Here is a 26,538-nt window from a genome sequence, read left to right on the forward strand (position 1 = left end):
CGTATTTTAAATTTCAATCCAGGGTGCCATGGTGTTGTTAAAAACACTAAGTTTTAATCAAGGAGCCTTGGAAAAATAGTTTTGATCGTCTAATAGGTATCGTGTCTTGTACAGGCCGGTTAAAAGATGTACAAATCGTATTTTTAATCATACATATGTCAATTTTTTCAAATGGAACAAGGGTGACTCATTAGCATATTTGGAAAAAGCATTTTTTTATGAATATATTGATACCACACACTTGGTATTTCGAGTCAAATTGTCGTTATGAACCGCGTGTTACAATTACAATTAAACCGCGTGTTACAATTACATTGATATGTCATTCTATTCAGAGTGTCATTTTCTATCGAATAAAGTAGAAATATACCGAGGGTGCCGTTTAAAAATTAAAAGTTAGAGTCATTTCCGGTGAAACAGGAAGTAACCAAAAACAATTGAATGCGTCAATCAATCCTAATTTATTTCATATACTAACATACTAAATCTTGTTTTTTTATAAGACAGTACCGAGTTAAATAAATTAGTTTTTATTTTATCCATTTCCTATCACCTTCCTTGCTTTAATGGAACAGATTTATGTTTTCTCTAATTTACATAATAAGACCACTTAACCAGAAAAAAAAATTACAACAATCATATTTTTTTTCTCTCCCTGTCGCCGATTTTAATATATCTGTGGAATAGATCCTGTTTTGATTAATATTAGGGGTTGTAAATGTTTGACTAAAATTAATAATTTATTATTAATTTCAAAAATTACGTAATTTCGATTATAAAATTTCTTCTATTACGTGTATTTTATTATTTTTATCCTTTTTGGACTCTAAATTGTTTTTTCTAAACTTTTATTTAAAAAACCTGTCCTACATCTTAATAAAATATAAAAAAGTTTGGTACGATATATTTTTAATTTAATTATAGCTTCATTAAAATAAAAAAAATACCCTGCTATGATACGGAGAGTTCAAGTGTACTTGAGAAACGAAAGACAGTGTTGTGTTTCTCGGCAGAGTCGTCAGGGAACGACCGTTACGACAGAGACAACCTATCTATCGCTCGTGTCGCACTCGTTATAACCTAAAACAATAACACAACAATAACAAGACAGTGTCTGACCGCATGTTCCAGCTATTTATGAATGAGATGCTCAGTCTATATTTTATTTTAAGTCTATGGGACCTACAGTTTATCGCCGAATCCGAACGGCACTATTTGAGAGGCTGTACAAGGCAAATATACTCAAGGTGGTTTGCCATTGCCTTCCTTGAGGTGGCGGCTCGTTGATCGCTCTATTTAGATAAATAAATATTTTTATTTAAATAAATAAAGCGACCGTACTAGCTGGGGATCGAACCCAGTACTTTCCGCTCCGCAGATCGACACTAACGCTGGAGCTACGGCCAGGCCGGCCACCTTACTAACTAAATATATAAATTGATTTGTTAAATGTTAAATTCACTTCCCCCCCCCCCCAAGTTCTTGCTACAAGAACTGATATTTCTCCCCCTAAATTTTTGAATGATGCTATGGCGTTTTGTATTATTGGAGTCAAAGTTATGTTGTTGTGTTTTGCTACTAGGATAATTTTAAACCTCTTGATATACCCAGAAAATTTATTAAATAAGACGAATGTTACATACATTTTTAACTATATTGAAATATGCAAAACATCACTTAGCTGCAAATCCTTGGAAAGCATAATTACGCTATAACTTAATAACTGTTAGAAAAATTGAGTATGTACCTCTTTTACTTTGGTTTCTAGATCAAATCACATTTTATAGTTATCACCAGATACTACAACTCTACCTGCAATATATTTTACCATTCTACATGGAAAAATAACACTAACCTCCACTCACAACAATTTTGCCATTAATCAGATCTTAATTCTTGATTAATAAAAGTTGATAACTGATGTTTTTTTATGGTTGCAGAACCTTAAAATTCTGCTCGACAAATTTAAGATAACTAAACGGAAAAGTCTTTGAAAATACAAATTTTAACATTATTACCTGAAAAAATGGAGTGAAAAATGTATTTGTTAAACTATTAATGCAGCAAGACATAATGTCAAGGGTTGAACACATAATGTCAAGGGTTGAACATTGGTTAAAGAAAGTGGTCTACTTTCAACACCTGAATCGAAACTAGGTATATATAGTGTAAAATTGATGATTTAAATACAACTGAAGACACAATTACTTGAGTATACTGCTCCGATCTCCGATGCCAGATATGAAAGACTTTGTTTTAAAAATATTTGCACTTATTTAAGACTCACCTCTGTATATTTCCTCCTCACTGACTATTTTTTTTTTGAAACTTTGCTATCGCCATCGGAAGTGGTTGGTATTAACTGGTACTTTAATATACAATAATTAATATTTACTTTTTATTTAACGGTCGTAGAAATAGAGTATGTACAACACGTGGAAGGCGTTTTTGAGATTTTGCCATTTTTATATCACAATTAGTGTATAAAATTAACAATATACCTACTATTTTATTCTTGCTTTTATAGGGCGTATTTTTGGGTGATAAGTAATTAACATCCCTATACTTGATCCCTATATGCTTTTGTTGATAGTTAATAAACGCACATTTGTCAACTTTGTGGAGTTGAAAGTGCTGAATGTAAATACATGATATTCTGAGGTAGAAAATGAAATAAAAAACAATATGTACAGTTTTTTAATTAAACTCAAATTTCACAAAAACAGAAAAATAAAATTATATTCCTTTTAATTATTAGCAATAAATGTTGAATTATCCAATACTCTAGTTGCAATAAGATTTTGATACCACCTAGCGGATTCCTTCCAAGTTCTTGTTCTATTAGGGCTGTCAAAATCTACTCTAATGATACCAAATCTGGTCCTAAAAATTAACAATTCATAAAATTAATCACCGTATTCACTAACAAAATTAATATATTTTTTAAAATATTCAAGAAAACCATTAGGTATGTACAATAAAAAAATTAAACTAATTTAGTAAATAACCGAGGAGTTACCTATCAATGTGATGATAATTTTACCCCGGTAATATTACAGATAATTGTAATATTACTACAGAGTCAGTAACGTTGGAAATATCTATAGAGACATCTATGAAAGTACCGGAATAATATAAAAATAGGACCAACATATTTGCTAAGTAATTTATTCTTTCCAATAAAAAACGGAATATGATGGGCACATTGACTGTTGGTACTCTAAATTTGCCTTCCGAATTTTAAACATTTCTAAAGCTTTCCATGTTATTCTTTCGGTATGTATGTATACCAACAGAGTTGCAAATACTGTTTTTTTTTTATTTTCAGTTCTTGGGGAGTTGAAAATTCTCGCTGAAGAGATATCTGAACCTGAAACCTTGTCTTCGGGATCTAGTAACGATTATGAACCAGAGTATGAAAACCAGTCCGATGATCACAGTGAATCAACAGCTGTGTAAGTTGTCTCTGTTGCAACTTGCTTAATGCGTTCATGTGCCGACAGTACAGCACCCAGGTTTCGCTTTCATATAACATATAACATGGTGGGGATTATTATTGATTTATTCGACGTCGATCTAAACGATACCAATGAAAAAATAGACCCCGAGGATATGGATGATTCTGAATCAGAATGGACGATTCCGGATGACCAAATTTGAGCCTGCCAAATTCCTTCACCCCGAGAGAGCAAGTACATTTAATACTAATCTTAAATTAAATAATTTTCTTTCCTTTTTGGACCCCCTGTATAAAATAGCTGATTAGAAATAAATGTTTTTATTTTTGGTATAAACAAAGACATTCTGTTGACATTTTCGTTTTATTTTATAATTTTACTCTCCTACATAAAGATCTTACTGGACACAAAATTTTAACTTTGTCCCCTAGACAATTTTGATGCGTGTATATTCTACTTACTCATAGGTACCCCATTCGAAATTGTCCATCAGTGACCATAATGAATATCCTATAACATTAACATTGTCTTCCAGAATAGTATCCAACAAACTACACAAGTAAATCTAAAAAAATATTGATTATCCGTTAATTAGACGAAATGCCTTACTATTAAAAAATATGGTCGGGTAGCTTTGGATTTTAGAGAAATAATTACTAATGATTATACTAAGCTATTACTAACTATATCTGTATAGCATTATATTATGTTGGGAACATACGGTATGTACAAATATATGTATCTGTTTATCATAAAATCTCGGAATCGTATGGTATATAAGATATTCAAAATCACCTTTAAATATTCAATTCTTTCTATGTCTTCTAATCCATCTGAAGTTGCTCTTCCATTTTCAGTTATTATAATGCTACCAGGATTATACCTAAGAATTTTTAAACATTATTAATAAATAGAAAAACATTATTAATAAATACAGAAACAAAAAAAATCTTGACAGAAAAGGGTCAACGCAATGTATTTATAATAAAAATATATTATGTAGGGGAAAAACATAAGGATATCTGAACAATGATACATAATATTGTAAAACCGACCTTTTGTTGAATTCCCCTTGAAATATAAAGTATAAAAAATCGTTGTTTTTTCTGCTACAATAATTACTTTTCGTACAATAATTAGAAGCTTAATTTGCTTTATGAAATATATTCTCAATAGAAATAGCTAAAAACCCTCTTGTTTTCACCTGTCTTGCTTTGCTTGATTTTAGCAAGGCATTTGATACTATAAATTATGATATGTTACTAGCTAAACTCCATTACTTCGGATTATCAGAAAAATCTATAATGTTTCTTAAAAATTATCTTTCTAATCGTCTGCATTGCGTTCAAGTAAGACAGGGGAATCATAAATTAAAGTCAAATTACGTTTCTATGACATGTGGAATTCCTCAAGGATCCATATTAGGGCCATTGCTATTTTCATTATATGTTGCCGATATGAATAAAGAAATGGCGTTTTCTACATTACAACAGTATGCAGATGATTCACAAATTTACTGTGCTTTCGCATCTGATAATTTAAAACAAGCTGAAGAAAATTTTAAAACAGATATTAATAACATATACAAATATTCAATGGAACATAATCTAAAATTAAATGCATCCAAATCGTGTATTAGGCTGCTTGGAAATAATCAGACTATTCTCAATTATCTATCAGATAATCTTGATATATGTGTTAATAATACTAAAATACCAATAGTTAAGGACGCTAGAAATCTCGGTATATATTTTGACTCTAATTTAAAATTTGATATACATGTAAAAAATAAATTGAAAATTGCATATATGCGACTAAAAGGTTTGGTTTATTTTAAGAAACATCTTCCTTAGAATACAAAATATTATCTGTGCAATTCGCTAATTTTGTCCTTGTTTGATTACGGAGATCTGGTATACGGCTCTTCATTGACTCAAATGGTTGCCAGATCCATTCAAAAACTTCAAAATTCCTGCATGAGATTTTCGTATATCTCATTTCGTACACATGTTACGCCATATTTAAATCAATTTAATATTCTGTCTATCGTAAATAGGCGAAAACTTCATATGTTACCATTTATCTACCGTATCTTACAAACTGGCCAACCGCCTTATTTAAAATCATTGTTTATACCTTTTGACCACACTCATGTAACAAGAAACTTACATCGTTTCAGAATACCTCAACATAGAACGGATGGCTTTCAGAAATCGTTTTCTTTTCTTGCGCCGCAATTATGGAATTCTCTTCCAATCAGTGTTAAATGCTATAAATCACATTATTTTAATAAATATGTTAAGAATAATTTGCTGGTTTTACAATCGAATATAATAGAGAACGTATTTCTAAATTTTTCTTTTATCTTTTGTTATTTTGGCAAACTGTGGTGAACGGGCCTTTAATTTGATACGGTTTTGACTGGCTCACTGCTCAGCTTTACAATTTTGGAAAATATTTGTGTATGTGTTGAAATTGTATTTATATACTTTTTAACATTGCTAAATTGTCTTGCAGACGCTTTGTTCTGTGCGCTCGGGATTTCTTTTTGCTTTGCCGGTGGTCCTCTGTTTTTCTTACGGGTTTGTTTGCTGTTGGTATATTATTGTATTGAAAATGAAATTCTGTTTAGTTATTTTTTACAGGGAGTGTGCCACACTGATGCCTTTGGCAATCAGTGAATCGGTTTTATAATCGCGGTGCACTCCTTATTAGGCTATTAGGCTATTAGTCAGCCAAAGGATGGTTTGTATTTTGTATATTTTTTATATTGGGGCCTAATAAAAAGATTTGATTTGATTTGATTTGTTAAACATGACCCACAGTATCAGATAGCCCTCAGTTGATGAACAAGATGACACGTACAGGCAGCTATTCAGTTTCAAGTGAACTATTAAAAACTTTATGGAGAACATTTATTTGTACAAATACAATCTGGCTTGGCAACCAACAACGACAATCTTAACAATTTGGCGAAAATGACTGAGAAAGTCGCAGAAATTGAATAATTTCTTGATTTCACATCCCAGAATAATGATTCCTCTTTCACAGATGCCACTCGTAGGTTTTAAAAAGAAGTTCTGTGAAGATCTGAATGTTCAAAGAGGTGGTCCTTTTTGTCAAGCCCAATAAGATTGGAGAATACATTGGTACCATCTTCATACCATCTTAATTAAAGACCGTCCAGAATATAAAAATGTTGTACATAAAGAGTTGTACATTTTCGAAGTAAATCGGTACAAGTAACTATGGACTGACAAAAAATGTCGCTACTTCACCAATGAAGAGTATCATTCCGAAAACCAAAATGCTTTTACAGAAAAAGTTGCGACTCCAATCAAAGTACAGTTGACGAGATTGAAAATCATAACTCGGCTGAAGAAGATAGTGATTTTGAGTCTCACCAAATAGGCCAAAGTAGTTCCGGCAGGCTTTATCAATGAAACCCATTCTAAACTAGAAGAATATGCCTCAAAACAGTTCAGAAAAGAATTTATAAGAAAATGGAAAAAAATGCGAATGTATACTGGGATTCAAAAAATTCAGCTGTATTTAATAGCCTCAAACAGACGTCCTGGCCTCAAAAGGCATTATATCTTTATAATATTATACAAGATTAAAAGTAATGCATCTTTTGCAAAAATAGGAAATATATTTGAAGTTCCTACAGCTACTGCAAGCCGTATATTCTGTCAAGGAACTGAACCAATTTAAATCTTAATGAAAAACTTAATTTATTGGCCCGATAAGATGTTTATTAAAAGGAATTTGCCTATACAATTTAGAGCAAAATTTTCATCCGTACAGTCAATAGAAGATTGTTTGGAAATAGAAACTCAGAAGCCAACTACAGCAACTCACCAATCATTAACCTACGTGAGCTACGTTTATATATTCAAATAAATATATTTTTTCTACAAACGTCAGTAAAAATGTAATGTAAATGTACCGAGCAATTATAATCCCCACCATATTATATGGGAGTGAAATTTGGGTGCCGTACCGCCGACACATGAACGCATTAAACAAGTTGCAACAGAGACACCTTAGACAACTCTTAAGAATCCGGTGGTTCCATCATGTCTCAAACGTTTCGGTCCTTGAAAGAGCTAACTGCAAGAGTATTGAAGTCATGGTTACAAAATCCCGCTTAAGATGGGCTGGTCACGTATGCAGAATGCAAGAAAACCTCATACCAAAATCTCTGCTTTACGGTGAGTTTGTAGACGGTAAGAGGAGGCCGGGTGGACAACTGAAAAGGTACAAGGACATTTTTCACGAAAACTTAAAGGGGATTAACATGCAGAATGAGTGGGAAGAAGCAGCTCACAATAGAACTCAATGGAGAAGAGTTGTAAACTCAGTTAAAAAAGTTATGAGGCAACAAAGCAATGAGATTTTTGAATGTCCGGAGTGCGGTAGGCAAACAACATCACATATCGGGCTTTTCAGTCACAGAAAAGCTCATGAAAGAAAACGCCTAGCGTGACTATCTTCTGATGTGTGTCGAATACTCGTCAGCGAGTAATGGCTGTATGTATGTATGTAATTTTTAACGCATGCTGTCAGTGCCTAAAATGTGACATTATGTCACTGATGGTAAAAGTCATTTACTTTTAGCACTGGTGCTAAAAGTAAGTCACGTGATTTACTTTTAACACTGAAGCGATAATTGTTACCCTAGCAACCATAAACTTCATAATTAATTTGATTTCAGAATGACATATTATGAATTATTGATTAACGTAAAAAGTAATAATGCCTTGATATATACGAACATAAACTTGTTTGTATAAAAAATAGTGTATGATATGTGTGCTAAAAGTGATTTCTTTATGTTCAAAGGGATGGGACACTCCCCCTTCGGCGTCGTGTCCCAAGCTTCCCTTCTCACAAAATAGAATACCACTTTTAGCACAATCATAAATAATTACTCTTTGTTTAAACGTAATTTATAAAAGTGATACCTAATTCGTTTTGACTAGTTTATTTACCTGTCATTGATATAATTTAACAATTTTCTCAAAGCCTGGTTATCAATGTAACTAGAATTAGTACTCGCATCAACGCTCAAATCATTGGAATATGATGGTGTGCCGATTGGTTCGTCTTCTTGGTAGCTAACAGTACTGGTGTAATATCTAAAATAGGAACACATCTTTTAAAATTAGCAATGCAGAAAACCGTGGTCCTTACGTGTTGATTGCAAAGAAATCATGAGTGCCATTAATATATTCTATTTCGTCTTGAGTGAAAGCAGGTAAACGTGACCTGGCTAAGTTCTCCAGCTTACTTCTATTTGCTATGCGGTCGATCATAACATCGGGCCAGTTACCCTTATACACTGGATTTGCAAACCATCCAAGCTGTTATAACAACGATGTAAAGATACAGTTATTAAAAAAAAATATAATATTAGACCTACTAAAGTCAGTAATGAGTTAAGTTATAATGTTAGTAATGAGTTAAGTTATAATATAATGATATGAAATAAAAACATGATTTTGTCTGGGGTAAGGAGTAAGGAACGCCTTTCTGCCTACATTATATGCACGCCATTGATCATTAATACTATATTATATTAAAAACTTACATAAAACTGCAAATATCGCTCTTGAGCTTCTAAATCTAGGGGATCTTCAGTTTCTGCCTCTATCCAATTAGTTTCCAAAACTATTCCAACTTTTCCTATAAAAGTGGAAAGATAACAAGTAATTTAAATCAGTTAAGCTAGAAAAATATGTTTTTTATTTAATAAAAAATGCAATAACTCTTTTTACATATATTTACTGTAAGGCTGTAAAAATATTAACCGAAGAGAAAGTTATGTAATCCAATATTTCCACGATCAGCATGCGGCAAGGAAGACGCTATAGCTTTGCTGACTATGCGTAAAAGTTAACTAAACCGTATTTTTCTCGAGTTTATATTAATTTTTGCATTGGAACTCGTACTGGTTTAAACCTTATTAACTTACAATCCTAATTTTGTATTTTGCTTTAAAAAACCATTTCACCAGAAAAAAAATTGGCGCAGTTGGTAGGATCTGTGCAGTAACATTCCAAGTAAGAATCGGTTTTATATTGGACAAAATCGTTCCTTGTGTTTCCGAACTTAAGTACAAATCGAAAACATTACCATATTACAGAAAATCACTATAATCGAGTAAATCACCACACGTGAGGAAAAATCACGTAAAAGGAGGAAAAACTGCAGTTTCAATAAACTGCAAGTGCCCTTTTCCTTTTTAGCCTCTTGCAGTTTAGTGTAGATGTAGTGTAACAGCCTAAAATAATTCCTTATTTTTGCGCTCTCTAGCAGAATTTATGTACAATAATGCCCCTCCCTAGTTCGTACCACTGCAATTTTGGTAGTACCGTGAATGTCGTTCGATGTGGTGGCGCAGGTTTGCCATATATATTAGTAGTTTAAATTATTCTTTAAATTATATTAATTATTCTATTATTATATTATTATTCTTTAAATGATATTAATAACTAAACGAAATTAACCAATTAAAGATACACAAAATGTTTTTGTATATCGTGATGGCGATCCTCTGGGCAATATGTAAGACAACAAAGAACTACATTAATAAAATATTTATTGAAAAATGATTATTATGCCAAATTATTACAGTATTTTCTACAGAGAATTTTCTGAATTTCAGTTGAATTATAATAATCCCTTTTATTGGCAAGAACATTTCCACATTAAAACTTGCCACTTGGCACTTTTCCCGTCATTGGGTGTTTTGAAAATTGACAATTATGACAACTATACTTCTTTCAATTTCTTTTAGTTAACGTCTCCTCTTTGCTGCTAGGGCTAATCTGGACGGGACCTACTTTGTTTACACGAAATCCGAACCGCGGTCCTCGGCAAAGGCAATGGTCTACCGGCGTAGAAGCAAGAAGTTTTGGCGGGAGACCGAATATTTCCATCCATATTTAAAAATCTATGTTATAGATGTTTTTTGTCTTAAGATTTGGGTATACCAAGATTTGTTTAAAAGTAGTTTTTTTTTTGTTTTTTTTAATGATTCCGTGAAAGTTCCATTTTAGAGGGTGGTACGAACTGGCGAGTTTCCCAAATTATTTTCGAAATGTTCTAATGGTTTGGAGCAGTTACGTCATGGATATGGGTCCAAGTACGATAGGAAAACAACCCTGATTGACTAGAGCTTCAGAGCAAAAGCTAAGTACTCATTTATGTTGTTTTAGAATATTTTTGTTCTTTTTTCTTAACTTCTTACCTTTTTACCTGAAACCTTTTAATGAAACTTAGACACAACGGTTACGTTTATTAATTTATAGTTGATAATATTTAAGTTTAAATATTAAAATAACACTAATTTATTGTATATTTTTTTAATCACAACTTTTTCTTTATTCATTTTCAAACCGGAAATTTAACATATTTAATTATAAATAAATGTACATAGTTTTTATTAAATTTTGGTGTTTGGTTTAGTTAAGTTTTTTTAATTTGAGATATTTAATGGTGCGTTTAGACTTGAGCACGCACGCACTGATCCTCCGCGAATGCTCAAGTGTAAACGGCTGTGCGCGCACGCTCACTCTGAAACTGTCTGTGCGCGAGCAGCCGCGAACGTGAGCCGTCTGTTGTCGGTTTTTGGTCCGTGCTCAAAGGGATTTTATGTGTGCGCAAATACTCAGTTTGCACCGGCAATTTGTTTTGTCTGCGTTCGTGCGTGCGTGAGTGTATGATATTTTTTTCGTTTTCTTTATTAACATTATGGAGTGGATCAATAAATCTTCGTTATTATTAATTGAAGACTATGAAAAGTTGCCTATATTATGGGATGTTAAACATTCTTGGTATTATTAAAAAATAAAAAAAAACCCATGGCAAGATCTTGTAAATAAAATAATTAATATTGAATATGTCGATATTAATGAAATTGCTATTCTAAAATTTGTATCTTTTGTTCGTAATTTTTAATGTTATTAAATTTTGTAAATATTCAAAGTCGGGTCTGATCATACTTGTAATGTTTTTGAACTGATCTTAGCCCTCCTCAGACACTAAGTTGTTGCAGTAAATTATATCGATTTCTAAAAATTTGGGTTTGTAAGCGACGATGTTTTCGATTTTTCTCCTTTGCTGTGCATAACAATGACTGCAGCCGCGACTATTTCTTGGTCGTCCATTATTTTCGCCAACACAACTCTGCTGTGCGCGCACAAATGGATCACTTCATTCGTCGAAAAATAAGTTTTTAATTTGGAGCCGAGAGCGCGAACGAATGCCGTGCGCGCACGCTCAGCTCGTGCGTGCTCAAGTCTAAACGCACCATAAAGATTACAGAACATCTTTAGCCTGTGGTAATTTTCTTATTTTTTTAAATATCGCATTAAGTTGGCTTAAATTAAGTGCACTGATAAAAAAGATAGACTTGAACTAAAGTCGTCATCGTTCTTGAAAAAAAAAGTTAGTGGCAAGAGAATTTATTTTAGCGTAACAGAAAATATTTTACCTGAAGAAAAACTCTCTTAACTCAAGAAAACTGGTTCTCTTGAAAAATTCGAAAATTTCTCTTGAATCTATTTTCATTCAACCAAGTGCCAGTTACTTTGTTTTAAGATAATAAGAAAAATACGCTAGGAAGAACTTCATTCAAGAAACATGGCCATTTTTCCAATAGCTAAATACTCTTTTGATGAAAAATAATAACGACATGCAAAGACGATGACGAAGGACGGTATAATACAATCAGTCGGCATGGCATGGCAGTCCGATCAGTCGTACGTCGCATTTCATAGTACGCACGGGTTTTGTTGCTTGGAATTTTGCATAATTTGCTTTTTAAACGCATATCATATAACAAATTAGTGATCGTTATTAACATGCATTTGTCATTTTTATGGACAAATTTTAGGATATATGGATTGTTTAAAGGAGTTTCTAAAAAAATGGAAATTAGAGCATTTATTTGCTATATTTGAAGGTAAGAGACATTTACTTAATGCACCTGTTTAGATAATGCATGCGTGACTATAGATAGAATAAGAATATAGGTATCGATTTTTTTATGCAAATAATTACAAAAATTTTAGAATTTCAAGTCGTCGGCGTCGTATTAAAAAAATCAAAATGTGACCAAAGTTTATAATTTTAATAATTGATTTGTTTTACTTTGATTAATCGTGATGTAACATTTTTTTGTAATGTATAGAGTGATGAACCACCCCCAAAAATACCAAGGAGTGAAGAAGCAGAAATAACTACTATCGAGGAAAATAATATCACTTTACATACTACAGACCAGGAAAACCTAAATTTATCAGAAAATAATATACCTCGTAATATAGCTGTATATGACTGTATATGATGTATAGACTTCTCTTAGATCAAAATAAATTTTAGTTGGGTCAATAGTATTCGCTATTGGTTTAAGAAAAGTGTCTCTTTAATCAAGAAATGTCCCTTTTCAATCAAGAATTTTTGCATGAATCAAAGAAGCTATTGTTCTTGTAGCAAGAACTTATTATAACTGTTCATTTTGGGTCAAGAGTGAAATACTTTGGACAGATTCTTCTATTCTCTAAAGTAATTTTTTAAAGCTTATGAAAAGATAGTTAATGCTTTAGGCAAAGAAACGTCGTTCTTGGTCCTATTGAAAAGCGCCAATCTTTTGGGTCAAAGTCATATTCATTTCGACTGAGAGATCCTTTTTTTCAGTGTGGCACCCAACAAAATGCAAAAACATTTAAATGAACGTACATCTACTATTCACCAGACGAAGAGTAGCCGTACGCTGCGGTTTTCTTTTAAAATTGTCTTGAGTGGATTAGAACTATGGGCCTACTAGGCCAACGACCCCACTAGGCCAACGAAATTAGACATTTTCACGTAGATATAAGAAATAATGATTGTTACTAACCTTGATATTGATCGCGAAACTCTTCGTCGTAAATTCTGTATGCCCTAGCGTGAGCCTTAAGGAGAACGTAGGAACATTGATACAAGCCATCCCCAGGCAACGCGAATCCAGACGCTCCTACTCCATAACCGTAGCCGACAAAACACTGAATAGTAGGCTCATTGAGTGTTAACCTAAAAGAGAGACAGAGTCTGTATTAAACCTGTAAAAATAGTGTCTTATAAATCTTATAAATTTCTAAAAGCGTTAACAGGGGCGCAACTAGGCATGTACTTTTAGGGGGGGCTTGAGTCTTTTGGGGGGGCTTATAGGTCACTATAAGATAAGATTCATGTGAGGTTAAAACCAATTTTATACGACACGCACAGAAGATCTGGGGGGGCTAAGCCCCCCCTGGCCCCCCCTAGTTGCCTCTCTGAGCGTTAAACATTTTGGTACAATAATAATAAACATTATTATTTTCATTGGTTAAAAGAGAGATAAATAAAATTTGAGGACGGGTATTTACTGATTTGTTTTAATTGAAAATGAGTAAAGTGTGATAAAAAAAGTGAATAATCGACCTTTTTTATTTTTTTATAAATAAGTATTATTTTTTTAAATGTACTCATATATGGGGCAGGGCAAGAATGATTGCAACAGCTCATGCAAGACTGTTTGAACGAAGATGACGAATTAAACTACTGAACATAACGATAACAAGGAAGGAGGAGAAGTGGATATTATAGAAAAGCAAAGGACTGAAATAAATTCTGATACAGAAAAATAAATTTCAGGTTTTGACGCAGTGAATACAGTATTACAAGAGGATCGGCACCAGAGAATTGTGATAAGTGGAAAAACAGACCAACTCGTTAATGCTGTGTGTTACAATTTCGTATGTTTTAACCACACAAAAATGTTTTATAATCACTGTTCTACGGATTGATTTTTTCATTATTATTTATTTTTGTTTTTGAATAATATTTATTTGTTTGTGTTTTTGCGTGTTTTATGTTCTATATTTTATGTTTATGCCTGCTATTTGTAATTAAACAAGTCAATAAATAGTTATTATTTTGTTTATCATATTATTTTATGTCTTTACACTATTAGCAACGCTTAACACTTCTTGAATTTAGTATGCGGATTCAGAGTCCGCGCGCGACCTTTCATGTAAAAAAAAGTACATCGATAGTTTTTGCTATTTAGGATATAGATTCAAAAGAAAATTGCGCGAAATGAAAGAGAAAAGATTTTCTGTTGAGAGAAGTTTGAGGGTTCGTGACATTAATTTTTTATTATCCCTAATTAATCAAATCAAATTAAGACTACCGGATAATGTAAAAATATTACGATATATTATGTAACATAAACGTCGTACAAACATGCAAATCAATAAAATATACTTTAATAGAATTATTAGAATGTATGGGGAAAACACCTGTGGTTATTGAAAAAATTCAAAATCAGTGGCAGTCAATCAACCTCCTATCTTGGAATGAGAAATAAAATACAAAAAAAGTTTTGGTATTAAGTGCATCATTTCAGAAACTGTGCAAATGTACATTCAATTGAAGAACTGTCGCGTCGGACTTTCCGCTAGAATTATTAATAATTCCACATTCTAATGCAGAAGTACACTGGACCTACAGTTTATCACCAAATCCGAACGGCACTAGTTGAGTTACTAGGCTGTACAAGGCAAATATACTCAAGATCGTTTGCCATTACTTTCCTTGAGATGGCGGCTCGCTGGTCGTTCTATTTAGATAAATAAATATTTTTATTGAAATAAATAAAGCGACTGTACTGGCTGGGGATAAAACCTAGTACCTCTCGCACAGCAGACGACACACAACCGCTGGAGCTACGGCCGGCCAAAAAGAAATACTACTTACCAATATTTGACGTAGGCTCCAAATAAAGTGTAACACAATCTGACGTAATCTTCAAAATAATCAACAAACTGAACATTAAGGGCACCACCCAAATCACTGATATATTGTGGCATATCCCAATGATATAACGTTACGACTGGTTCTATGTCTTCTTCTTTCAAAGCCTACAATTATATTTTTGTATAACGGAATTACCCAGAGAGAGATTCTTCATGAACAACACAAAAAATATTATCCAACTCTACAAAAATAATCTTCAATGGTTTCGCAATATTCTCACGATTCAACATACTAAATTTAAAAGTTAAAAATTAAGAAAAAATGTGATAAGGACCGGGATAGATGGCCATTTGGGAGAGTTGGCCAACCTCTGTTATTACCAAAATACTCAGCCGATGAAGTTCTTAATATTAATATTAAAAGCTCAAATTTACCAGAATATTTTTTATCATTGTGAACGATATTTATATACATTCATATTTTCACGGTGACTAAAAAGAAAAAAAAACATTGGGGCGCCAATTGGGGATTGATTAATGTTTTAAAAAATCTGTAAATTACCTTTATAAGATTGGAATAATATTCAATTCCCTTTTGGTTAACACTATTCAGTGTTCCATTTGGCATAATTCTTGACCAACCAATTGAGAATCTAAGAGAAAATACAGTTGGATATATTGCACTACTCTATTACAATAACAATACAATTTTACCTATAAAACTTCAATCCGAGATCTTTGGCATTTTGAACATCTTCTTTCCATTTATGATACGAATCACAGGCTACATCACCATTTTCTGTAGCATCTAATAATACATAGAAATGTCATATACATTGGATAAGAACGATTGATTTCTATTTACTTGTCAAGATCTTTTAAAAATTGTAATATTTTGATGGGATAATAAAGAAATACAATCAATTGTCAATCAAGAACTACAAGATTGAAGTCTGTTTGCATCTTGTCTCTGTATCAATCGATGTACCAATCGTTCACAAAGTTAAGTTTTCCACTACTTCTCCACTAGGAAGAGTAAGCAAGTCTAGGTTTATATTCCTAGTCAAATTTAGGTAAAATATTTGAAAAAAAAACAATAAAAAAACTTACAATGGGGACATTTACTCAATAATTTTGTGTACGAAAACGAATATAGATGCTATAGATATTAAAAAGTTCTACTACATTACTAAAAATAAAGGTTACTACGTTTTCTGGATAAAAAATTGATATTATAATAGATAATTATTGTAAGGGCAATAATTATCGTAAGCAAAAATTATATTCGTCACCGATTCTTTATTCTAGAATATTAGATGTTCTTTCAAGATTCAGATTGAGATTCTTACAGATTCTGAGGTTCATTGTAGCTAAATCAGTTATTGTATGTTACGTTCTTTGTATGATATCATCATCATCTGCAGCTTATTCAACCATTTCCAATTATGGTGTAGCCTTCCTCACATCCATACTAATATATAAAATCCTTAAGTGACTGACTCACTGATTAATCACGATTCTGCTCAAACCACTCAACGTAAGAAGCTCAATTTTGTAGTGAGGTTCGATAAGAAGGGATTTCTCGAAATTCCAATTCCAAGCGGGTGAAACCACCCCTCAAATATTACAATATTTTTTATTTAAAAAACGGTCAAGTTTCCGAAAAAACGCTTAAACACGTATATTTTATTTTGTTTTTTACATATTTTAAGAATTTTTAAAAATGTATACAGGGTGTTCTGGTCATTGATTAATCACGATCCTGCTTAAAGCGCTTGACGTAAATAGCTGATTTTTGGAAAACAGATTGACTTTAGGGTGTAGAGGTTCGATAAGAAGGAATTTTTCGAAACTCGAATTCTAAGGGGGTGAAACTATCCCTGAAATATTAAAATATTTTTTATTTAAAATCCGGTGAGTTTTTTCGGAAAAACTCTTAAACACGTATATTTTATTTTGTTGTTTTACATATTTTAAGATTTTTTATAAATTTATACAGGGCATTTCATAAAATATGACCATTGAGTAATCACGATTCTGCTTAAACTGCTTGACGTTTAAAACTGATTTTTGGTAAACGGATTGACTGTGGGGTGTATAGGTTCTATAAGGAGGGGTTTCTCGAATCTCAAATTCCAAGAGGCTGCAAACGCCCCTCAAATATTACAATATTTGTTATTTAAAAACGGTTAGTCTTTCGGGAAAACGCTTGGACAAGCATAATTTATTTGGTTTTTCTAGATATTTTGAAATTTTTTAAAAAATCATATCATTTCCAAAAAGTTGGGTAATTTCTTAACCACGATTCTGCTTAAGCTGCTTGACGTAAAAAGCTTATTTTTGGCAAACGGATTTTTCGAAAGTCAAATTCCAACGAGATGAAACTACCCCTCAAATATTACCAAGTTATATAATAATATCGCCATATTGTTTTTCCTCATGCTGACATAAATGTGAGAAAATTTTATCCAGTTTTTATGTTAATGGCAATTCTTGCTCTGCTTTATCATCACCATTATAAATGATTAATTCGACGCGAACGAAGTCGCTGGTACACGCTAGTATTAAATAAAAAATCATAAAAATAGGGCTAAAAATAATAAAAATATAACACTTTAAATTTGACCAAAAATTTCTCCGTTGCGTTTTTTTTGCATCTGAGTGTATAATGCATAAAAATTTTAGATATAAGAGTTTAATTAGTCAAAAATCTGACATAAAAACAAATATTGTGGTAAAGCTAGTCGACATAATGAAATGAAACATAATGCAGAGACAAGAATTTATAGGACACAATTTATTACGAAATTTTCCAATTAACAGCATAGCAGACCTTAAAAAGAAGCAGTTACTTAGCGTTAGTTTTCGATATACGTCTCTTAAAATAAATCAAATACAAATATATTCATCGTGTTTCATTGTGATTCACCATACCTTCTATAATAATAATATACCTATTTTTCCAACCTTAAAGAGGTACTGACAATTTTTTTTTAATTTCGAAATTTGTTTATTGTTTAGTTTACTCTTATTTTTTTTAGTTTAAAATAGAGTAAGAGTAAGAAAATTAGCTAAAGAACAATAATACCTTCCATAAAAAATGTCTATACCTATGTGGCGGATTCATCTCTCCAAAAAAATCCTTTATGGGTATTTCGCCACTGCACTGCAAGAAAATCTACAAAATAAAATAGTTATTTTTTGTAAACACTTCTGGCGTTAAACCTAAACGGACACTGCTTGTCAGAAGTTATGTTTACAGTTATACAAATTTGCTTTACAAAGAAAAAAATGCTTAACGTTTCGGAAAGTTTATCTCTTAAGTGTTCTTTTCTTTAAGTGTTCTCGAATAGTTGAATTTAAATATTTTAAATAGTTTTTTTATTCTTTGTATTTTTTTGCTTCCGACGACGGAAAGCGATAAACTTTCCGAAACGTTTAGCATTTTTTTCTTTGTTAGGCAAATTTGTATAACTGTAAACATAACTTCTGACAAGCAGTGTCCGTTTAGGTTTAACGCAGAAGTGTTTACAAAAAATAACTATTTTATTTTGTGGATTTTCTTGCAGTGCAGTGGCGAAATACCCATAAAGGATTTTTTTGGAGAGAATACCTTCCATATTCCATCTCCCACTTAGGGTGGCAAAAATAACAAAATTTTAGCAATTATCTACCAATCGAGACTGTTTTTTTAAAAAAATTATCTGAATTGTCATTATTTAATGTGAAACCCACTATCAATAGGAAAAAAATATCACATATTATCTCTACTTAAAATATCAAAACAATACGAGAAATTCTTTACATATTTGCAAATTTCAACTTAACAAAACAAAAATACCCTTGAGAACATTTGAACATTTCGCATTGCAACATCAAAATTAAACACACTAGTTCACCACAATACTCCAATACATTTTACTTTAAACACGAGTAGCGACTAGCGCGGTTCTCTATGTTAGCATCATCGGAGGATTAACGTTAAAATGAATCATAATAATATGTGAAAAATTGTGCAATGAAACAGTTTTTTGGTGAATTTTTGGCCACAAAAACGTTTGAAATTTAATTTCATTCTAATAACTACTTCTTAACTTGTTCAATTTTTGTCAATGATGACGTGTATTGACTATTTTGATTCTGAATATCTCGACAACCATTATACGTGGGCGATTTTTACCAAGTGACCTTTTTTACCTAAAAAACGGCGGAAATAAATATTTTTTCACTCAGTGGTTTTATACAGGTACGAACGAAACGTTACTACTCTTCGAACCAGTTAAAAAACATGTAGGTGGCTCCCCCTACAAGTAGAACATCGAAAGAAATTTTTCCATGTCAAAAAACTACCGGAAACCAATTTTCATTGAAATATGTCGATAGTTCAGAAATTATTTTGAAAAAATCGAAATAAAAATTAAACTTCTACCGTCAAATGGGGTTAAATTGATTTTATGGGGGGACTTTGATAACGGCTAATATTTTGCTAAACAACTTTAAATATCCCGCCATTATAATTCGACGACATCCGCGCTGTGATCAGTCGAAAGAGTGATGTTTTGACATTGTAGTATGGTGTTGGAGTACTGGTAAGTAGCTGTTATTTTTGTAAATATTTTATTACAATAAGTCAACCTGACGTTATATTGACACTGTAAAAAATCATAATGTACTTCAATAGTTATTGCAATTTTTTTTCAATATCGGTCATTTACGATAAGGTGCTTCCTATTTATCCTCACCTTATGTAAAATTCGGTAGAAAATACGTTAGTTTGAAAATTATTACTTGATACATCATGTGGGGTCACTTTGATAACAGTTTAGGGGTGAGATTGATAATTATCAAAGGCGCCCCATAGAGTGTAATCCATAACATCTTCACGCTTTTGTGTTGTTTGCTTTGATCTGGATCAATTTTAATTTCAATTTCAGTTCAAGAGCTTCAGTTAGAAAGTGTAGGTACCTACAAAACGGAAATGGGCCGTATCTATAAATGTAAAGTTGGGAGCAGAGCTTACAAGAACTTCAGCAATGAGAATATGGAAAAAGCACTAGAAAAGATAGTGGATGAAAACTGGCCTATTAACAAAGCAGCTAAGGAATTCCAAATTGCCTACGGAACCTTGTACCATAAGTACAAAGGCATACACGTGAGGTCACATGGAGGACAACCTCTTTTTAGTCAGCAAGAGGAAGAAGCAATAGTTCGATCTGTAGTAACTTGCAGTGACTGGTGTTTTCCGCTATGCATAGAAAATCTACAAATGGTTACAAAATCGTTCTTAGATAGGCAAGGACGACAGGTTACTTCAAAAATAATATTCCTGGTCGAGACTGGATTTATTCACTTATTAAAAGAAATAAGGCTAGTTTGACACAGCGTCTAGCAGCCAACATTAGACGCGCACGTGCTAGTGATACTCCAGAAGTAATCAAACAATATTTTGACAATTTACAAATTAGCACTGACGGTGTCCCTTCCTCAAATTTGTTGAATTATGATGAAACAAATATGGCCGATGATCCCGGCAAAAAAAGTGGCTTTATCGCAGGGGTAAAAAATACCCGGAAAATAGTATAAACCATTCAAAATCGGCTATTTCTATTATGTTTTGTGGGTCAGCTTCGGGTGTTCTTCTTCCCATCATCATGTCCATAAAGGACATCCTTGTTATGAGGATCGTTGTTGCAGCTCTGGATCTAGATACAACAGAACGAAAAGTGGTTGGATTGAAGCCAGCTGCTTTACTGATTGGTTTAGAAGCACGTTTTTACCTCACGCTATAAATTTGCCAGGAAAGAAGGTTCTGATTGGCGATAATTTGTCGTCTCACTTTACTGATGAAGTGTTAGAGTTATATGTTCAAAATAACATTGTCTTTTTGTGCCTCCCTCCCAATTCAACACACCTGACCCAACCACTTGATGTTAGTTTCTTCAGGCCTTTAAAAACTGCATGGAGGTCAGTCTTGTTAAATTGGAAAATGCAAAATCCAAAACAAACATCTTTGAAGAAAGAAATATTTCCAAAGTTAATGCAACTTACTTTAAAAAAAAATGAATACCTCAGGAATTCACTCTCCCCAAGCTATTACTCACGACTTAAGATCTGGATTTGAAGCCACAGGAATTTTTCCACTGAACCGTGATAAAGTTTTAAATAAAATTCCAAACTTTGAAGGTAATAACGATCAATTTGAGACAGAGTTCGACAATAGTCTCGTGGCTTATTTAAAAGAAAAACGTTACAATAACACCCCTGTTCGAAAATCGTCACAGAAAAAAAAGCGGTTATCTGTGGAAGCTTGAGAAAGTGTTACTTGCCCAACAAATGATTCAGACGAAAGCGAAGATATGAATCCCCACTTCAAACTTCACTTCAAACTTCCCCAACATCAAAGATACACACTTTGATGTTGCTGACGAAAGAGACTATTTATCCATCACAACCTAAGAACATTGTGCCTGGAACATTTATTCTAGTAAAAGTGTTGTCTGGAAACAGAAATTCCACCAACTATAGGTTCGTTGCAAAGGTCGAAGGACAAGTAGACGGCAATAATGACTACAATGTCTTGGGTTTTAAATCAGTGGACACCACTAAAACCACCTTTAAACTTGTTCCTAACGATTCGTTTACCATAAGCTTAGAGGATATTATAGCCATTATAGAACAGCCCACACAGACTTCTGGAGGTCGTAGCACAAGATATGTTTTCGCAAAATCTGTTGATGTTTTTGAACGTTAAATGTATTTATTCCATTGGATTTTTTATTTTTGTATTCTTTATGCATTTTTTTTAAGTTTGCAGACTGTATAATTTTGACTTTTGACTAAAGCATGTACCATATAAAAGATTTTTTATATTTTGTAGAAAATAAAGTTTAATTTTTATATTTAACTAGAGTTTTCATTTCACTTTTTCCATGAGAAACAATTCAAATTCAATTTTCATGGCGAACCATAAGGGGTGACTTTGATAAGCAATGTAAACTTGTAAATGAATTATCAAAGTCGCCCCTAGCGTGTCTAACTTTGATAAAAAAAATGTATCAAGAATGAGGGAACAGGGGTTACATTGATAAGTTTTAGTTCCAAACAGATCATTCTGATGCAAAAACACCGTACCTATCAAAGTCTGGGGTGACTTTGATAGGTACGGTGTTTTTGCATCAGAATGATCTGTTTGGAACTAAAACTTATCAATGTAACCCCTGTTCCCTCATTCTTGATACATTTTTTTTGCGTATGTCTTGCGTAATGTGCGTATGTCTTTGATAATAGGGGTATTATTTATTTTAAATCAAATAAAAAAATATTTACATCATTACATAATCATGAATATATCTCTTAGACCCAATACAAATGCATCATATTTTTTTGACGCAAAGACTATGGGTAGTTTTAGTGTTATTCACGAACTATTAAAAAAAACTATCAATTTAACCCCATTTGACGGTACACCCTGTATTTCCAAAACGTAGTATTTTAGAACATACATTTATATGAACGTTTTCACTTATTTTTATCAGCAGAATATGCTTCCAAAGTTTCCCGAACACAATTCGGACCACCCAGTATATTTGATTAATTTTATATTATTGACATCAACAATGATTAATTATTTAAAACGCAAGATCTCTCTGCTCCACTACTATCTATATCTTAATTGAGTCATATAATTTTTGAGACCAAGTTGTTATTGATATTTTAGTTCGATAACATATTTCAGATTACAATCCTTACATTAATTTTGATAGATAGTTTTAATCATCTCCTGATGATATCATAGCGAGCGAAAGGCACGTTTAATATTTAAAAATAAAGTGTTTTGGTGTATAGTGGTAAAACAGTGTTTTATTTTGCTGTTTGAACATGAAATTGGTTGTTTTAAAAACGTCTGTTTCAGAATATACGGAGTACTGCAACAATGCGGTTTTAACAAGGCTCGTTTTCAATACAGGTGGTATGTAGTTGCCTAGTTTTAAATATTGTCAAAATTTTTAAGATAAGTATTTTTTCTTGTCTTTTTTAAACCCAGTGCCCTGTATATTATTTTTCTTTGAGAAGCAGAATTTGAAAATGAATATTTTTGTGATGTTTTGATATTTTTAACGGTTTCGCAGATATTACATGCAGCTTTTTTAACGGCAAAATACAGGACAATATATTATTAAATGGCTTTGATAAAATTTGACTGTTACATTTTTTAATATACAGAAACGGTCTTTTTATAATAATTCAAAATAATTGGCACAAAATAATGTCCGTCAAAGAACTGATTTTTTGTTACATTGAAATAATACTTGTACTTACTTTTTTTGTGGAAGAAGGTATCCCAAATGCTTGGTCCTTTGCCATCTTCATTCCAAGCTCCCTCAATCTGGAATGCTGCAGTGCCAGTTCCAAACATAAAGCTTTCCGGAAATGTCTTAGTAGCAAGAGAGCTAAAAAAATATTTTAGAAATAAAGTATACAAAAATAAAAAAAAAACTTTTACTTTTGCACTAAAAACCAGAAAACGATGATTTTAGCTAAGTAAAACATTTCGGAATATATTATTCAATTCGATTAGAATTTTTTTATTTTTCTTAATGTCCCCCTCAATTTATATTATCTGCATTTTGATATATCAGTACATTTTATGATAACTTTCGGTTTATCAGTTAAGTACTTTAAAGTGTCTTCAATAACATAGACTATACACTAGAGATGATTAGGTCCGGATGGATACGAATCCACATCCACGGACCTCTCTCCGGTGCCGGTACTGATGGATTAGCCTAAGAGCTGACGACATATTTAGAGAACATATTTTAGGCAAGCTAGAATAACTAAAAATGTATAGTTTATTAACTGGTGAACCCAGAATCCTAAGTCTGGCTGAGGGGTTGGGGGTATTTCGCTACTGCGCAACCCATAACATTTGCAAAAAAATAAATCCAAAAGGCAACAAGGCATTCTATAGGCAACTTGAAATTTGTTTATTCTTAAATTTTAGCATCTATTTAACCTAGAAATAAGTATGCCAGACTTTTTTTTCGGGCTTAAAGTGTAACCCGACCGTTCCAAATATGTTTAATTATTGTACCTGGAAAACATAATTTAGGCATTCTAAAATTTTTACAGTGTGTTTATTAGATGATATTAAAAATATGTGTTAATTGCCAGACGAATTCAATGGGATTTAATACTTGCCAGACGCGAATAAAGATTTTAAATGAGCGCGATAAAAAAGTCTTATGAGTATCTATAAGCGCGAGAAAGATAGTTTATTGAGACCCGGTCGGCAGCCGATGCGGTTGACGTAACAGCATTTTAGAGTCGTAAAAATTTAAAAAAAACTAACTAATATTGAATAAATAAAAAGGAACATTTTCTAATAAAAATGTATTATTGAAATCCTTTCAATAAGAAGACTTTTTAATTTAAGTATTTTGTATCTGAAAGAATAAAAAGACGAATAATTATTTAAAAATTAGCATAATATAAAATAATTTTTTTTCAAACGTCACAAAAGTATAATTATTATTATACTTTTGTGACATATTATATTATTATTAATTTTTGCGACCTGATTGACAATATAAAAAAGTCATTTTAACGCCTAAGCATAAAAGTAAAGCACTTTTACTTACTTTTGAATCTATTTAGAAAGATTAACAATGGTACTAAATTCCAGAATACTGATTTTTTTAGCACTGTACATGGTACCCTTTTGTCGGGACTACGTTTTCTGGTAAAACCACTTCTTTAAATTTTAAACCATGTTGTTGGCGCACTTTTAAAAATTCTTTGCATTTTTGTAGTCTGCCTTCATCAAAAACAATAACTTTATCACTAGTAACTTTTTTACAAACTACACAACTTAAATGTTTTTTATCCATTGTGATTTAGGAGTTAGTAGCGAAATTAGTAGTTACTAAAATATTTATTTGCAGTAATTATTCTAAACTATTTACACTATGCACGTCAATATTTAATTTATAAATACATATTTGTACATTGTAACTTAATTCCAACAAAATAATCTCTGAATTAAAAGCCTGCAAATAATTGAAATGAAACCGAAAAAAAATTATTTTTATGAAAATTTGAAGTACTCCAAAATACTGTTACGTCAGCCGCATCGGCTCATCATCGGCTGCCGACCCGGGTCTCAATAAACGAATAAACTATCTTTCTCGCGCTTATAGATACTCATAAGACTTTCTTATCGCGCTCATTTAAAATATTTATTCGCGTCTGGCAAGTATTAAATCCCATTGAATTCGTCTGGCAATTAACACATATTTTTTAATATCATCTAATAAACACGCTGTAAAAATTTTAGAATGCCTAAAGTATGTTTTCCAGGTATAATAATTAAACATATTGGGAACGGTCGAGTTACACTTTAAACCCCAAAAAAAAAGTCTGGCATACTTATTTCTAGGTTAAATAGATGCTAAAATTTAAGAATAAACGAATTTCAAGTTGCCTAAAGAATGTTTTTTGGATTTATTTTTTTGCAAATGTTATGGGTTGCGCAGTAGCGAAATACCCCTAACCAGACTTAGGATTCTGGGTTCACAAGTTATTAAAGTTTTTTTTTTCTTATTCTAACTTGCCTAAAATATGTTCTCTAAGTATGTCGCCAGCTCTCCGGCTAGATGTAGATCCTACTGAATATCGACCCCTATCCGCGGAATTGCATTGGACAGTCAACCGGCCACATTTTCGGCAGATAACCAAAATATTAGCTTTGTTCGGGTTCCTGCTATTACCGATTCTGAACCGTCCTAGAACTCTGCAGTGCATGCGCAAATGAAATAATGTCTTCATACTTCCTTCTGCGCCTACGTATCACAGTTCTAGGACGGTTCAGAATCGGTAATAAGAGAAACCCTAAAAAACCCCTACTAAATGACTATGATAAAATGTTGCTCTCACCACACCGAGACCCATCTATTTCCGCATTGAAAGCAGCACATTTGATTATCAAAAAACTATTAAAAGAAGAATTATTGGCTAGCTCTGGCTAGAGTATGTTATGACGTTCTGTCAATTTTAAATTTTCCGAGGTTATGTTATGTTATTTGAGTTCGGCTTTATTTTCAATCAAATGGTTGTTGTATATAGGCTTTAAACCAACAAAAAAAATGTTAGAATTATTTTCATCTCAAATGTATTTGAATAATATAAATGACAATATGACAGATAATGAAAGGGAACTTAACGATGAAGTTTGGGAAGAAATTCATGTACAATGTACATATTATAATTATTATACATATTTTTTAATCTTCCCT

At 32.2% G+C, this 26,538-nt stretch overlaps 1 protein-coding gene across 3 annotated transcripts; it reads right to left on the minus strand.

Annotated features, from left to right (window-relative positions):
• Positions 1-2,682: 2,682 nt before the first annotated feature.
• LOC115890905 (myrosinase 1-like) lies at positions 2,683-23,843 on the minus strand. Of its 3 annotated transcripts, XM_030911259.1 has the most exons (12): positions 23,748-23,843; positions 23,564-23,694; positions 15,959-16,052; positions 15,807-15,897; positions 15,246-15,409; positions 13,366-13,538; positions 9,052-9,146; positions 8,655-8,824; positions 8,453-8,599; positions 4,254-4,341; positions 3,920-4,023; positions 2,683-2,883 (listed from the first exon to the last, which is right to left on the minus strand). In XM_030911259.1, exons 1-12 carry the CDS (start codon positions 23,792-23,794, stop codon positions 2,748-2,750), a joined length of 1,440 nt encoding a protein of 479 aa, XP_030767119.1. In that variant the 5' UTR covers positions 23,795-23,843; the 3' UTR covers positions 2,683-2,747. The 3 variants fall into 3 exon arrangements, with proteins under 3 accessions (XP_030767119.1, XP_030767120.1, XP_030767121.1); XM_030911261.1 differs by lacking the exon at positions 3,920-4,023 and having other exon boundaries at positions 2,768-2,883; XM_030911260.1 differs by lacking the exons at positions 3,920-4,023; positions 4,254-4,341 and having other exon boundaries at positions 2,692-2,883.
• Between the last annotated feature and the right edge of the window lie 2,695 nt (positions 23,844-26,538).

Source organism: Sitophilus oryzae, unplaced genomic scaffold (assembly GCF_002938485.1).
Source record: "Sitophilus oryzae breed Bouriz unplaced genomic scaffold, Soryzae_2.0 scaffold_937_pilon_pilon, whole genome shotgun sequence".
Classification (NCBI taxonomy): domain Eukaryota; kingdom Metazoa; phylum Arthropoda; class Insecta; order Coleoptera; family Curculionidae; genus Sitophilus; species Sitophilus oryzae.